Source organism: Castanea sativa, chromosome 2 (genome assembly GCF_040712315.1).
Source record: "Castanea sativa cultivar Marrone di Chiusa Pesio chromosome 2, ASM4071231v1".
Classification (NCBI taxonomy): Eukaryota; Viridiplantae; Streptophyta; class Magnoliopsida; order Fagales; family Fagaceae; genus Castanea; species Castanea sativa.
Window position 1 is genome coordinate 37,113,050 of NC_134014.1, and position 16,796 is coordinate 37,129,845.

At 33.0% G+C, this 16,796-nt stretch overlaps 1 protein-coding gene across 1 annotated transcript; it reads right to left on the bottom strand.

Moving 5' to 3' along the window:
* Positions 1 to 76: 76 nt before the first annotated feature.
* On the bottom strand, positions 77 to 9,358 carry LOC142623990 (putative U-box domain-containing protein 50). The gene is made up of 8 exons (XM_075797480.1): positions 8,725 to 9,358; positions 8,534 to 8,646; positions 8,301 to 8,428; positions 7,776 to 8,208; positions 6,552 to 6,692; positions 5,937 to 6,476; positions 1,096 to 1,815; positions 77 to 471 (listed from the first exon to the last, which is right to left on the bottom strand). Exons 1-8 carry the CDS (start codon positions 8,888 to 8,890, stop codon positions 265 to 267), a joined length of 2,448 nt encoding a protein of 815 aa, XP_075653595.1. The 5' UTR covers positions 8,891 to 9,358; the 3' UTR covers positions 77 to 264.
* Between the last annotated feature and the right edge of the window lie 7,438 nt (positions 9,359 to 16,796).

Below are 16,796 nucleotides of genomic sequence, written 5' to 3' on the forward strand. Positions count from 1 at the left end.
TCTACATTGAATCTAGGAAAATTGGTCTTATTTACAAATTTTTCGTGTCCATCTTAACACTAAACCAATCAAAGAGTGACTTTAAAAAGTTGGTAAATCAAAGTGTAAATGCCTTGTAACAGGAGTTAATTACTTACACTGTGAAGCCCTAAACGCGTGTACTCTTTCTCTATAACAACCTCAGGTCATAGACCAATTAGAAGTGGAAAAGAATGAACAAAGCTCAATTTACTCTTTGTTTGTACAAATTAAATACAAAACAAATCATTGGACTGATGAACCTCTTCTTGATGTTTCATTTTGCCAATCCTGAATGAGGGAACGAAGGGTGCGATTAGGAGTAAGGTCGGTGTGAATGAGGCGCAAGTTTGTCATGGGTGAAGTATCATGCCCTGTTGATAGCCATTCACTTATGGCTTCTAGCTCATATGAAAATCCATCTGCTGCCACATGTGGGTCCTTCATTATATCCTGCATCCAAATATATATGGATCTCATTTATCAAGTACAATGGATATATGGGTTGATTGAAGCATTGTTACTTTCTTATTTTGCCCAATATCCATCATACCAAACCTCCTAATTTGACATAATAAAATTCCAACTTTGGGTCTTTACTCCTTACCAACTAAGCTCATTATTATTATTATTTTTGGACTTGGTTTAGGTCCATTGCATCCAGTGCATTGGACTCAGTCAGATGACGACACGTGTCCAAAAGTGAATACATGTCATTATCTCAACGAGTTTAGTACTATTAGACACTGAACCTAAACCTGACCCATTTTTTTTTAAGGATAAGACTTGAATCCAATACTCCTATGCACTAGACTTGACACAATGCGAACACGTTATAACATGTGTCCGTATCGTATCTTAGTGCATTGAATTGTTAGACTCATAAGCCATGCCATCATTGCCATGTCCTTTTGAAGTGAGTGGCAACATTATGAGAGTGTGTGAAATCTTCGGTGAAATTTTCAGTTCTTGTAGAGGAAAAGTGGGCCCGAGTTAAGCCCAAACATTGTCCCAAGTTCTTAAGTCTATATGTACTACATGTTGAAATTGGTTTGGAAAATGGGTTAAGAGACGAACCTGAAATATGGGGCAGATGAAAACTCTGGGTACATCAATTGAGTCGTCTGTATCATCCTCATTACCCACTACCTGAGGCCCACCTCTTGCCATTATAGCATCAGCCCTATTCTTAATTTTATTGAGCTTTTCCATTACCCTTGAAATGTTCAAATCAGTATTGGGCTCACAATCAATGGACAAACACCTCAGAGCTAAGCTCGCAAATTCCTCTGCCAAATCCAAAGGCCAATCTCCAGCAGCTTCGTCCACATTCTGGACCAGGGCTGCCTTATCCAATGTCATTGGATCCTCAACAAGCCCAGCCCAATGTTTCCCAGTCAGTAGCTCACACATTACAACCCCAAAAGCCCGAATGTCCAAGCCCACATCGGATACATATTCATCACGGTCTTCTTGTGAGACCTCGTAACCACTGATCTTCGCTACATGATTTCGATCAAGGAGGATACTGGCTGTTGAAAGGTGGCCATGAACCATGGGCCTGGGCTGAATCAAGTGAAGGAAGCCTAAGCCCGAGCAAACTTGGACCGCAACGCGGATCCGGTCATGCCATCGAAGGGCCCGACTTCTTGTCCTAAAGCTACTTCCATGGGAGGAAAATAACATGTCTCGTAAGCTACCATTGTGCATGTATTCAAACACCATGCATTTTAGCTCCAAACAAAAACCAACCATGGCTACCAAATTTGGGTGTCGGATATGGCCAAGCTGATTCACCTACACATAAGGTGTCGACCTCAGTTAAATTAACAAATCATAGAAGAAGAAAAAAATGTGTATAAATTCTTTCTAAGAATAAAATATGGATAACATTCATCAATATCATATATTTACTGTAATAAGATAAAATTTATATCCCATAAATAGTAGTTGCACGAAGTAGTGGATGTCCTCTTGACTGAGAAGAAATGTCATGAAACAACTTTCTCACCGTATGAGACTAGACATTCATGCATGTTGTGAAAGAAATACTACTATTTTATAAGACTGTCTCATCCTTATTACTGAGAACCATTCTGCAAACTATTAGCAATCAAACACGTTTATACAGTATATCTCTAATCATTGAGCTCAACAATGCAGCCCTGTTGATTCATTGAATAAGATTCTTTTTTTTTTTTTTTTTACAAAGTTTCATCTTGGAGAACTCTGGAAGAACTACTCTTTCCGTAAGCTCTGACCATTATGCTACATCTTTTAGAAAAACAACAAAAAGTGCGGCTTGACTTTTCAAATTCCTTTTTATTGATTACTGGTTTGATTTTTTCTACCAATTAAAGTGATAGGTGCAAATTCTTACACTACAGTACTGCTACCCAAGATCGTGACATGTTTGAATATCGTTGTGACTAATCTATAGACTATATATAGTCAATTAATGTAATCATCCACCAATTTTAATTTGATTCAATTCGAAATTTTCAAATACTACAGTACAAATGATCTAATTGGTGTAATAACCTATTCATAAACAGAGTTAGTTCAATCAACAACAGTAATTTGGAATGTATTTGTTGACAGACTGCCATATTTGATGCTTTCTTAATTTTTGGAGAAGTCTAATAATGTAGCATTCGTCAACAGAGAGAGAAATAAAGAAAAAGAAAAGAAAGAATGAGGACCCATATATCATATCTACAACAAAACACAAGAAATCAACAATAGGCTACATAGCTAATCCATAGTCAATAAAATCATACTGCCATTAAGGACCTCGGGATGGTAGATATTTATAAAATAAAATGTTATAATATAGTTAAAATAAGCAGATTCATGGAGAACACAAAAAAAAAAAAAAAAAAAAAAAAAAACAGATTCATGGTGTATTAGTCATAAAATGCTACCAAACAGCAATCGATTGGAAATACCACAAATTTCTACTCTATAGTTTATTGCTTGGCTTCGAGTATCAATTTTAGTCATAACAATACAATAGCTTGTAAGACACTATTTTTTCCTTTTATTCTCATTTCTCAGTTTTATGTAAAAGGCCATATCTAAGTCATCTGATCTTAAGCATAAATAATAACCGCCTCTGTTAATTCTCAAAAGGTCAACTCTATAAATAGTTTAGTATTGCTATTTTTTAATTTCAAAATTACTAATACTCTATTGTACTAAAAATTATATTGATTTCTTACATGAATATAATTTTCTTTAACTGAAATTCTATTACCTAAGTTTTAATAAGTTTAAAATACTAAAATACTACTCCGATTAAAATTCTATTACAGAAAATTTCTAGAATTTTATTTTTAAAAAGTTTCATTTTTAATATACATAATTTTTAATAATCTAATATAATTTTTTATTTAAATAATAGAAATTGGGTATTACATATCATGCTTGCATGGTATAGTTTAAGGTAAGCATTATATGTTGTAGGAATAGGTCATGCTTTTGCTATGTGATACACTACAAGAACATATAAACTTTAAATATACTTTTTTAAAGGAATTGAAATTATGGTTTTGATAAAAATTCAATTACCAAAAGTTTTAAGAAGTCTAAAAGAAGTTTTATTATTTATTGTAATTGTTGTATAATTTAAATTATAACTTTTGGTTTTAATAAAATATTAAACCTACACAATCCTAACAGGTTGGTCTAATAGTTCTTAAAGTCTCATGATATCTATGAGTTAACCTTTACCTAACATCTTGAGGTTGTCTCCACAAAGAAATTCCTCTTTGGTGTGCATTTGTGGAATGAGAGGATTATACACACTTAAAGAAATGGTCAAACCCTCCAAGGACTGTAGACACCCTCATTAACAAAACAAAATAAAATAATTCTAAGAGTTAGATGATGTACTTTTGCCACATAACACTTTAACTATTTTTTGTTCTTTAATTTGTACAATTTATTTTATTGTTTAGTTTAAATTAAATTATAGAGATATTTTCTTTCGTTTGGTTTTTAATTAATCCATGCATCATACAAGTATTGTCCTAATGCAACAATGTTATATAATAAAAATTATATGTTATACATAGTGGTTGCACTAAGTGAATGTCATTTTCCGATGCGCAAACAATCTTTTAGCATGAAAATAGTTTGTTCCAGATAAAACTAGCTATAAAATTATTTAGATGTTTAAAAGACCATTTCAATTAAAAGTTTATTATCAAAAGTTTGAAGAAGTTGAAAAAAAAATGTTCATTATTTATTTATAATTATTTCACTCATAATCTTTTTTTTTTTAATAAAAGCTTATATTACACAATGTGCTTTTGTCAACTTAAAATGATTTATTTCTTTTATTTTCATTGTCTGCTATTTCATTTCATTATTCAAGTTCAATGATAATATTAATTTGTTAATTTACATATAATTTCCATTTGATCCTTGAATCACACAGATACATTATTAGTGAACAACTAAAATAGAGCCGGTTAATTTAAGGAAACGAGTTGCTCAGATACCCTCCCCCCCTTTTAGTGAGAAGAAAAAACTTACATTTTAAATTATTTATGTGAATGTTTTAGAAGTAACCATCATATAATAAACGCTATAGATTTTAAATTCCATTATATCTATGAAGAGAAATCTAAGGCAAGTACTAAACTAAGATTTAACATATTTGAAGAAATTATAAAGTGTTTATTAAATTTGAGGTAATCAACTCAAATCAATAGTTTTTACGTGATTTGGACTTTGATCAACCATTTTAATATTGCTTGAAAGATTTTTTTTTTTAAAGGCTTATACACACACACACACACATATATATATATGAGTCATCTAATTCTTTTCTTTTTTTTTTGAGAAAAGTCAATACATTAAAAATAATTAAACTGTAAACAACTATAATTTTCCCAATTAATTTAAGAAAAAAAAGGGAACAAGTCCGCTTACCCAAAAATAATGCAACAAGTCAATATATATTTCATTTAATGTCGTACATAATATACGAAAACATTTTAGCCTATTTTTTTATAAAATCATATTTAGTTATAATCAATTATAGTCAGACACCACAAGTAAATCCATATTTAAAGATATCCAATAATATGTAAAACTTATCCAGAGTTTATTTATTTATTATTTGAGAAAGTATCCAAAGTTTATTGGATTTTAGCAAAAGTTTTTTTTTTTGAGAGAAAGTTTCAACTATGGCGTCCACTCATGATGATAGCTCTTTATCATTAGACCAAGACACCAATTAATTTTTGGTATAAGCAGAGATTGAACTCCATATCTTTTATTCAACCATCAAAGACTTTACTAGTTAAGCTAACTGAAACTCACAGCAATCGATTCAAATCAATTATTTTTGCACTAATCGTATTTGAAAAATATTTTTCATATTGCTTGAGTTGACACCAATTAACTTAAGGAATATATAGAATGAAGTATTATTATATATTTTCTTATTTTTCTTTAACGCAATATATAAATTTCTTGCAACTATTTACACAAAGTATTCTTTTATACAATGGATAATGAATTTGCCTGTCACACGTACACGGTTATCCTGCTAGTTGTTCCTAAAACAAGCTCTAAAAAAAGGGTTAGTGGAGAATGTTCCTATTTAGTCCTTCGTACTTTCAAAAACCAAAGATTTTTGGCCCAAAAGTAAGCGATTTGAAGATGTGTTCACTGTTTATTTTATATTTGAGAAAGCACTCTTCATTATATTTTAAGATACAAAACACCTGGATAGAAAAAAAATACTAATTTTTTTTATGACATAGTCTCTTTTATTTTTTTCGCTGAATTTTATGACATAGTCGGATAGTCCAATGAAAGTTATGACAGCTACAAAAGACAATTTCTAGGCATAGAGATGAATCATGAATAAAACATTGTATTATTTAAAAAGAAGTGAATGTTACCTTAGCATGGAAATCTTCGTCTGATAGTTCAGTTGATGAGTTGAGTGTTTTGATTGCAACTGTGCCATGTTTCATGCGCCCTCTATACACATTGCTCCAATCTCCTCCAGATTTCAATCTCAAACTCTCTGAAAACTCATGAGTGGCTAATCTGATCTCTTCAATTGTGTACTCCCTATAACCACAACTCAATACATTCACTTTTGCAACCATGCTAATTGCATCTTTTTCTCTGCAAAACTCAATCCTCCTGTTAAGCACATCTCTCTGTCTCCTCAATTCCTCGATGTCCCTAATAATCTCGCCCCTTGTCCTTATCGCCTTTTCTAGCTGAGCCTCCGCATGAGTTTTTGCCAATGTGGAAATTTGGAGCTTGTTAGAGAGCTCGTTTTGGAGTTCTACAAGTGAACCTAGCCTACTCTTGCTTTCTTCAATGTCGTTTACTACTTCACTCATGTGTTCTTTTTCGGCCTCTAATTCTTTCTCCATCTCCATTCGCATTTTAACTTCTTCCTTTATCCAACCTTCAAGTTCTTCGGTCTACATAACACGAAGGATGTGAATAAGAAAAGAGAAATGCTTTGTCAAATAGGAACCTAAGAGCTTATATATTACCCGCTGACTGCATAAAGAAAGGATCCATTGAGCTTTTGAATGCTTTTCAACGTTTTCCTTAGCTTCTTTTCTCTTCATTTGGACTGTTTGCTGAGCTTCACTAATTTTTCTTCTTAGAGATTCAATATCTTCTGCGAGACTCTGATGGTGTACCATTTTTTTTTTTAGTATTAAAAAATCAGTATAACCATGAAATGCTATTGAAAGTTGAAACTAATAATAAAAATAATTTATATGATTATGAAGAAAACAAAGTATACATTTCCTGTACAGACCAAAAGGGAGAGGATAAAAGGAGAGTGAAAGAGACTTCAAACATTAATTTTGGTTTAGAAGTTTCTTAGTATCATAACAAAGGGGCATCAAAGAACAAAGCATGAATTTGTAAATATCATCCAAAATGCCAAAAGTTTTATGGTTCAACTAACGCTTTCTAGTATTTCTCATAAAAGGGATCAAGGTTCAAATCTCTCCACCCATTGTTGTAACTATTGAATTATCAATAATAAAAAATATAATAAAAAATAAAAAATCTAAGATTGTAAAAGAATCATTCATGACAATAATGTAGGCAAATATAATCCAAGATTGAAAAAGAATAGTTCATGACAATAATGTAGGAAAATTATTTGCTTTTTTATTGGAAAGGTATTTAAAAAATTACTAATTCTAAGTAAAAATTTAATATTTTGCATATATATACAAAGAAGACAATATAGCAGCAGCACATGATTTGATATGGTAAAGATAAAGCAGCTAATTAAGCAGAAAGAGTTCAGTTTCGCAACAAAAAAAAAACAAAAAAAAAAAAGCAGAAAGAGTTTAATTTCTTGACTTTTCACAAAAAGGCAAAAAGAAAAAAAAAATGGAACTAGTTTCTTTAGCTCATAAGAGAAAAAAATAAATCAAAGAATAGACCATACAAGGACCCCAGATTTTAGGGACAATACACATCTGAAAATGACAGTGGTACCCTAGCATCCATATCCTATCAATATCACATGGCTGTTATAGTCAAAAGAAGGATAAGCCGAGTAAAATTTTCATCGCTGCGAAAAAGCGTAGTGGACTTGTCGAACAAAAACATCATGTTCTTTACAACCACTCCAAGTCCAATCTAGGACAAGAACTTTTTTTTTTTAATAAATAAAAATAGTTGCAATTATAGCCACATATTGCAAAAAAAAAAAGAGAAAAAAAAAAGAGAGGATATTTTAGAATTACCAGATTAGAATCAGTGTATTCTTCCGGCAAATCTGACTCCGTTGGGCTATTGCTGTCTTGGTCATGATTATTATCTTCATCCAAATCTGAAGACGCCAAAAGCTGGAAATAACTTTCAATTTCTCCGACATGGGTTTCCCACTGATTTTGTGAATTGCGTGTGTCCAAATTTATTGAGGAAGTGGGTGAGAAACGAGAATTCTTTTTTGAGGAATGAGCTGAAGGATCAGTAAAAATCTTTTCTATCCAATCTTTGAATGAAGCTTTGTCTTTCATTTTTCCTACCACAACTCCCTGATCATCTTCCATGATTCCTTCATCATTTTGACCTTTGAGGAACACTTGCTTTCCTCCACAGATTATGTAAAGCTCGCAAAAATCAGGCTTGTTTTGAAAAACGTAGAATGACCCACTAATCGTGCTCTTTGATTTCCTATAGACACAAAGATATATGATTGAATTAAACCACTGAAGTCATCTAAATCAACCAAATTCATCTAATTAGTACATAGAAGTAGTACATACCAGGATGAGGACTTCATGAATGTAAACCCCATGACTAATTTGGTTATTTGGAGTTCAGAAATCAAATCAAGAATGAGTTTTTGAATCGGTTCATCAATTTGCTTGACTTTCAATATCTCAGCCTTTACCTAAAAAGAAAAGGAAGATTTCTGAGAAGAATTAACTGGAGGTAAATAAATAGCAACAAGATCCAAAAATCTCAGCTACCATTACAGAAGCATAAAAACCCGAACCTTGCCACAGAAAGTTATGTACTTGGAAAGAACCCCGTCTATCTTTTCCTGCTCAATCTTCTTTATAACTTCCAGTTTTTCTTCACTTATACTACTAGCAGGAAGCTTGCCAACTGAAACATAAACATGAAACTAGTGAAACCCAATTGAAAACGCAAAGAAAAACTTAATAGTCAAAATGAATAACTTACATGGGGTGTAAACATATTCCTTGGAAATGTTGTAAGTAACATGGAGAATAACGATGGAGATTGGATGAGAACTCCATTTTCTAAGCGTCCACTCTAAGGTCTTGAATCCATCTTGTAGATCATTTCCAACAGCAACATAGACCTTCTCTGCTGGAGTATTATCCATTGGTTACTTACTATGACCCTTCAAATTTGCTGGAAAAACAAGAAGAATCTGACTTAATTATCCATTGAGTTTAAACAATTCCAGCAAGACCCATCACCGGAAAAGGACTCGAAAAGTTGTTGAGGTAAGCAAATCAGTGTAAAACGTGTTGAAGGAAGGAATAAATGTGTAAATTTTGTGGAAAGTGATAAAAGAGTTGGCAGCTGTGGATTGAATTCTTAAAAAAAAGAGAGGTACTTGTGAAGATTTCAATGGGACACGGGAAATTTTTATGTTTGTTTAAGAAAGTAGGAGTAGGACAGCCTCGGTTGGACTTTTTTGTATGGTCTAGCAAGAAAGGCAAGTTTGGGTTAGGTCCTCATCCTCGCTTACTAAATGGAATATCTTTGCCAGTCTCAGCCTTGAATCTTCTTGGTATTTTCATGAATTCTTTGGTCCAAGTTTTTTGTTTTATATCCTTTGATTGCTGAATAAGTAAATTGCGATGATTAGCATAAGTAGCTATTTTCAGGCTTGTTAAACTAAACAAGCTAAGACAGGACTAGAAGTACATGTTTGGGATTGTTCATTTATACAAAGTCAAGTTCAAACTTAGGACCAAATTAAATTATATGTCGAAGTTTTTTTTTTTTTTTGGTTGAAGAAGCGCAAAATTTTGTTTATGAAATATTTTATTAATTTATTATTTTTTCATGTATATGAAGTTACGACTAAAATTGTTTACTAGCTATAAATCTATGCTAATAATTAATAACTAAATTAGAGGTGAAATTAAATTGTTTGAGTTAATTGAATCTAATGATTTTCATTTATAAACTTAAAAAAAAAAAAATTTCACTAACATTGAAGGGTAAATTGCAAATTACACCCCTAAAATTTAGGGGTGTTTGAATTTTACACCCTCAAATTTCAAATTTTGGATTTTACCCCTTGAAGTTTGGAGGTGTTTGGATTTTACACCCTGATATTTTAGAATTTGGATTTTACCCCATAAAATTTGGGAGTGTTTGAATTTTACACCCCAAATTTTGAAACATCAGGAGGTAAAATTCAAACACCCCCAAAATTTATAAAGTAAAATTCAAACATCTTTAAAATAGGGAATAAAATCTAAATTCTGAAACATCAGAATATAAAATCCAAACACTCCTAAACTTTAGGGGTAAAACTCAAATTTTGAAATTTTAGGGTATATTCAAACACTTTTAAACTTTAGGAATGTAATTTGTAATTTGCAATTACCCAACATTGAATTAGATAAAGTTACATAGAATTTTCACTATAAAAATAGACTATTTATTTTATCAATAAATAATAATTTAATATCATACGAAATTATTTATAAGCTTAGAAAATCCAATTTTAAATTTACATAATTATATTTTTATAATTGTATAATTATAATATTATGTATACTTAAATATAGTCATGACATATATAAGGACAAAGTTTGGCAACAAACTTAGTTGTAGCTTGAAACTACAACTTCACTTAATATCTTTTTATTCGATGTAAATTTTGACAAATCCACCATTGAATTACATTTTTTTATTATATTCTCCATGATTGCAAATTTTAAAAAAAATCAACAATTAATAGGTATGTCATTAATCACATGTTTAAATTTCAAGTTTTTGTAATATAAAATTATGCATAAAAAATAAATTTATGGATTGAATAGTAAATAACATCTGGTGGATTTGTCAAACATAGGATAATGTTTTACTTAAATACTTTTTACAGGATGTGATTTTTTATTATTAATTTTTTTTTAATAATCCAAACATAGGATTAAGTTTGTCTCATTTGGTAAATAAACAAGCATAAAAAAGTTATATTTCTTGTTGAGTCTAAGCTATTTATAAACAACTTAGTTCCTTTACAATTTTAACTGTATATATTCACTTGAAGAGAAATTTTCACACTTTTATTATGAAGTGTTTTAATCTTTAAAGACTTAAATAACTTAAATCTTTACTCACTATAATGTGAGACACTTGATTATTTATATTAAATCAAGTGTTTATAATATGCAAAAGTCTGTTTCAATTATGTAAAATGTCAAGGTAATGGGGTGGCTCATGCTTTGGCACAAAGAGCGAAAACTACACTTCCTTTAACCTTTACTAATCTGGATGGAAACTATACCACGAAACATTCACAATAGCTTTGTAAAAAATTTTACTTCATAGTTTAAGTAAAAGTTTGAAATTTTGATTCTTAAAATAATAATAATAACTCTCACATTTAGTTCTTCTTCCTCAATGGACATTGTCTCAAGTAATTTATTATTCAAGGAGAAATTTGGACAATAACTTCACAAATATATAAATTAATGATAGAAGTCTAGGCATTAATTCCTTTTAGGATGGTAGCTCAAAGCTTTAGGATTCGTTTGATTAGGCATTTTGGGAGATTAAATTAGCGTTATAAAAACTCACAACTCTATTTTGTAACTCCAACTCCTCTTAAATTTTTTAAACTCAAAACATAGTTTTCCAAAAACTTTTACAAATACATCATTATTAGAAATCATACTTATCTCTATTAATTTTTTGTATATATAAAAAACTCATCTAATTATTTGGGGTGTATATGGGGTTATACACCTAACAAATTTGTTTTTTATCAACCACCTAATTCTTTATATACTTTTACTGTTCTTACATAAATTAAAAGTAGACATATAATTTCTTAATTGATAAGTTGAGACAAAAGTAGTGAAACTAGAAACCCAAATCAACCTAGAACTTAAATACTAGACAAAAAATGTAGAAAGAAAATTGGGTTATATATACTTATATTCCTAGAAGTATATAACCAGAATCAGTCAATTACTATGTAGACAACCCATTTGGAGGAATTGTATATTATTTTGACATCTCAAATATTAGTACTAAGACTAAGACAATCTTTAGTGTTAACGTGAACTAGGGTATGTGAGGCTTTAGGTCCACATTGTTTACTTGTATAACACGTTTACTTATATAACACACTTACTTGTACTACACACTCTGCCTCCTATATAAAAATACTCATGTATATTTTATTACTGGAGAAATACAATATACTCATTTAGTATTTCTAATATGGTATCAGAGCTACTGCTCTAATTTTCTTGTGTCTTGCAGTCTTGTCTTTGTTGGTGCTACCTCAATTTTTGTGGTCAGTAAGCCCTTTCAGTGCCCTCTCTCGACTACTACACAGTCATCAGAGGTCCTCAGGGTTGAATCTCCTCCGCCAGAAGCTTCACCTCCGCCGTTAAGACCACTGCCATCATCGGATCTATCACCTCTAACCTTCGATTATGACATGAGACATAGCATCGTGTAGACTGTTCTGATCTACTTAACGCCGCCGAAAACATCCACATTAGAGCTCTCATGCACCTTCGCACATTGCCCGAAGTTTCGACGAGTTGATCCACGGGCCGATGGGTTACCTGCTAACGTCATCATTGTTACGTCAGGCCTAGCTAACGTCATATGCTTACATCAGCGCACATCAATCAACGATGTCATCACGCTTACATCATCCGTTGACTTGCCGCATCAGCTGCCGTTAACCTTGACCATTGACTTTGAGCAGCATTGACCGTTGACTATTTGACAGGGTTGACATTTTGCAGTCCAAGTGCTCCTTGTCAAGTTTTTTGTGTAGATTTCATTTTGCATATTTTGCTTCTAAATGAAGAATAAAGACAGGTCTTCTTGTTGTTGCAATAATCATCGCTACAATCTAGCAAACGTTTTTGCAATTTTTGCAAACGTTTTGGCCACAATATTGAGACTTGCTATCATCGCAACAAATTAGCTGTTTCAATTTCTATTGGTATTGTTGCTAACACTGAAAGTGTCCAACTAATGGCTTCTGTCTCTGCACAGTCTAAGTCTTCAAGACACACTTTCACCATTTCCACAAATAACCTTAAAAATATCATCGCTAATGTCATTTGTATGGTTGGTGATGCATCTTATTCCTTTTTTCTCTCAGTTTTATCTGGTATGTCTCATTCCTCTTGGTCTATGGATTCTACTTGTTGCAATCACATGACACCTCACTTGTCCTTATTTTCTAAACTTAAACCTACATCACACCCTCTTAATATTCGCACAGCAAATGGTTCCACAATGTTTGGTCATAATATATGTTCCGTTTCGACCTTCAACCTCTTTGTTCCTAGGGTCTTTAATGTTCCAGACCTTTCTTACAATTTATTTTCTGTGGGACAATTAACTAAGTTGAGTTATCGCATTATCTTTTATTATTTTGGGTGTATTGTGTAGGATTCGAGGACGGGATAGGAGCTCGGGACCTGTCCTAGAGTTGGGCGTATGTTTCCTGTGGACAACTTTCGTCTTCCACTTGTTGCTCCTATTTCTATTGTTGTAGCTGCTGCAGTTTCTTCTATTCCTTTCCTTGCACTTTGGCATGCTTGACTTGGTTATCCATCTTCCTCTTGGGTACAACAATTGGATTCTAGAGGTTTGTTAGAATTAGTGTCTACAAAAAATTTTGATTGTGTTTCATGTCAATTAGGAAAATAACCAGTTTTGCCTTTCAATACTAGTGAATCAATATCCGCTGATATCTTTGACCTTATTCATTCTGATGTTTGAGAGCTTTCCTCTGTCTCTAGTATTGGTGGATCTTGATATTTTGTTGTCTTTGTTGATGATTACTCTCACTATAGCTAGATTTTTCATATGAAACGTCATTCTGAATTATTGTAAGTATATTGTAATTTTGCAAAAATGGTTCAAACTTAGTTTTCCAAACGCATCAAAATTTTTCAATCTAATAATACTCTTGAATACACTCAATATACTTTCCAAGCTATTTTGCATTCATGTAGCACTGTTCATCAACTAACTTGTCTAAGTACCTCTCAACAAAATGGTAGAGCCGAACGAAAATTTCATCATATTCTTGACATTGTTTGTGCTCTCCTTCTCTCTGCCAAAATTCCTGCTCCTTTTTTGGGGCGAAACTACACTTCATACTGTTCATGCTATTAATCGCATTCCTAGTCCTGTCATCCAAAATCAAACTCCATATGAGTGCCTTTTTGGGTCATCTCTAGACTATCATCACATTCACTCCTTTGGTTCTGCCTGTTTTGTTCTTTTTCAACCACATGAGCATAACAAACTTGAGCCTCGGTCAAGGCTTTATTGTTTTCTTGGTTATGGCGAAACTCAAAAGGGGTATCGGTATTATGATCCTATCTCTCATCGACTTTATATCTCCCGTTGTCTTTTGGGAACATCGCTCATTTGTCGAGCTTTTTCACTTCCGTGCCTCTCTATCTTCCTCTTTTGTCATAGATCTTTTCCAAATGAAGCACATATTCCTTCTGTAACTGATCCTAATTCTCCTATAGATTTCTCTATCTAATCACTAGCTATCTTTGATCCATTTCCTAGTTCACCCTTTAATGAATAGGTGGAAGATGAATAGGTCGAAGACCAGCTACCCAACCCTAAGCTTGGGTCCCCTGCTCCTGCTCTGATTGAAGATCTTGCACAAGATATTTCACCTCATCACTCAACTTGGGTAAGATCCATTCCTGCACATTTACTTGACTATCATTGTTACACTACACGAGCCTCACACCTATCGTGAGGTTTTCACTGACCCTTTATGGCAGATTGCAATGAAAGAGGAACTTGATGCATTATCTAAAAACCATACTTGGGATTTGGTGACACTTCCCCCTAGGAAATCTGTGGTTGGTTGTAAGTAGATCTACAAGATTAAAACTCGTTCTAATGGGTCCATTGAGTGCTACAAAACTCGTCTTTTTGTAAAAGGTTTTACACAGGAGTATGAGATTGATTATGAAGAGACCTTTGCTTCAGTTGCTCGTATCTCATCTATTCGTGCCCTCTTAGCTGTTACTGCTGCTGTTAGTAAATGAGACATTTTTCAGATGGATGTCAAAAATCCATTCCTTAACGGGGATTTAAGTGAAGAATTTTATATGTAACCACCTCTTGGTCTCTCTGTTGAATCAAACAAGGTTTGTCACCTTTGATATGCACTTTATGTCCTTAAACAAACTCTACGAGCTTGGTTTACCAAATTCAGCTATACCATCTCTCGCTTGGGTTACATGGCCAGTCATTATGATTCTACCTTATTTCTTTGTCGCACTGACAAATACACTATTTTACTTCTCATGTATGTGAATGATATGATCATAACTATTGATGACCTCAGTGGCATTCAAGAACTCAAGGATTGTCTCAGTTAGCAGTTTAAGATGAAAAATCTTGGACATTTGAACTACTTCTTGGGTCTTGAAATCTCTCATTCTACAAAAGGACTTTATATTACTCAAGCAAAGTATGCCTCTGAACTCTTGTCTTGAACTAAACTTACTGATAACAAGACTGTTGACACTACAGTTAAGCTTAATGCGCATTTGAATTCCTCAAGTGGGAAACCATTGTCTAATCCTTCTCTTTACAAACGCTTGGTTAGCAACCTAGTATATCTCACTGTCACTCATCCAGACATTTCCTATGTTGTTCATCAGATGAGTCGATATTTGTCTGCTCCATGATCGACTCACTATGCTGCTATTTTGCGCATTCTTCGATACCTAAATGAAACTCTCTTCCATGGTCTTTTCTACTTTACTCAGTCTTCTCTAGTCCTCCTTGCATTTTCTGATGCTGATTAGGCAGGAGATCCCACTAAGTGCAAGTCCACCACTGGCTATTACTTTCTTCTTGGTTCTTTTTTGATTTTTTGGCGAAGCAAGAAACAAACTCATATGGCTCGCTTCAGTACTAAAGCAGAATATCGTACCCTTGCTGATACCACATCTGAGCTCCTTTGGCTACGATGGCTTCTTAGAGACTTAGGTGTGTCCACATCCTCTGCTACTCCTCTTTATTGTGGCAACCAGAGTGCCATTCATATTGCTCACAATGATGTCTTCCATGAATAATACATTGAGATTGATTGTCATTTTATCTATTATCATCTTGTTCATGGTGCTCTTAACTTAAGCTTATCTCAGTTTCCTCTAAAGATTAACTTGTAGATATTTTCACCAAGTCATATCCTAAGGGACGCTTTTATACTTTGGTTGACAACCTCAAGTTGGTCTCACATCCACCTTAAGTTTGAGGGGGGCTATTAACATGTATTAGGGTATGTGGGCTTTAGGCCCACCTTATTTCCTTGTATAGCATACTTACTTGTACTGCATATTTTGCCTCCTATATAAAGACACTCATGTATATTCTATTACTGGATAAATACAATACACTCATTCAGTATTTCTAACATTCAGCAAGTACATTTTAAAAGAGCAAAAGAGAGATAGATGTCTCAACTCTCAATTATCATGTACCACACAAAGAAAAAAGAAGTTAATCCTGTAAGAATTGAGGTGGTTCTATGAAACTGGGAGGCTGGTTTATGTATTGTTGGTAATTGGGTTATTATTGGGTACTCTGGGAGTATACTCCCTCCCTCTCATATAGGGGTGAGTAGGCCCACCCTCATGTGATAAGGAGGGGGTATACTCCTGGACTACCAAATAAATTTCTTTGTTGGTGAAGAAGCTGCACTGGCAAATAATTATAATTGAATCTAATTCTTATATATATACACACACACACACACACACACACACACACACACACACACACACACACACACACACACACAAGATAGAAATTCTACTATAGGCCCTTGCTCCCCATACCCTACAAATACTTATATTTGTGGAGTGACCATCACGTTAAGGATACACGGTTGGTAAATTGAATATAATTATAAAGAGCAAAACTTAGATACAGTACTTTGATGTTGTTCCTTATGTTGTTCTCTTAAAATTCCATTATGTGGAATTTTTCTCATTAGATGAAACTGTATTTTTTAATGAAGT

Coding starts and splice junctions, on each gene's coding strand:
- LOC142623990 (XM_075797480.1), bottom strand. CDS start 8,890: ATGGATAATACTCCAGCAGAGAAGGTCTATGTTGCTGTTGGAAATGAT. Junction 8,429..8,533: donor ACATAACTTTCTGTGGCAAG/GTTCGGGTTTTT, acceptor TTTTCTTTTTAG/GTAAAGGCTGAGATATTGAA. Junction 1,816..5,936: donor ACGAAGATTTCCATGCTAAG/GTAACATTCACT, acceptor CCTTATGTGTAG/GTGAATCAGCTTGGCCATAT.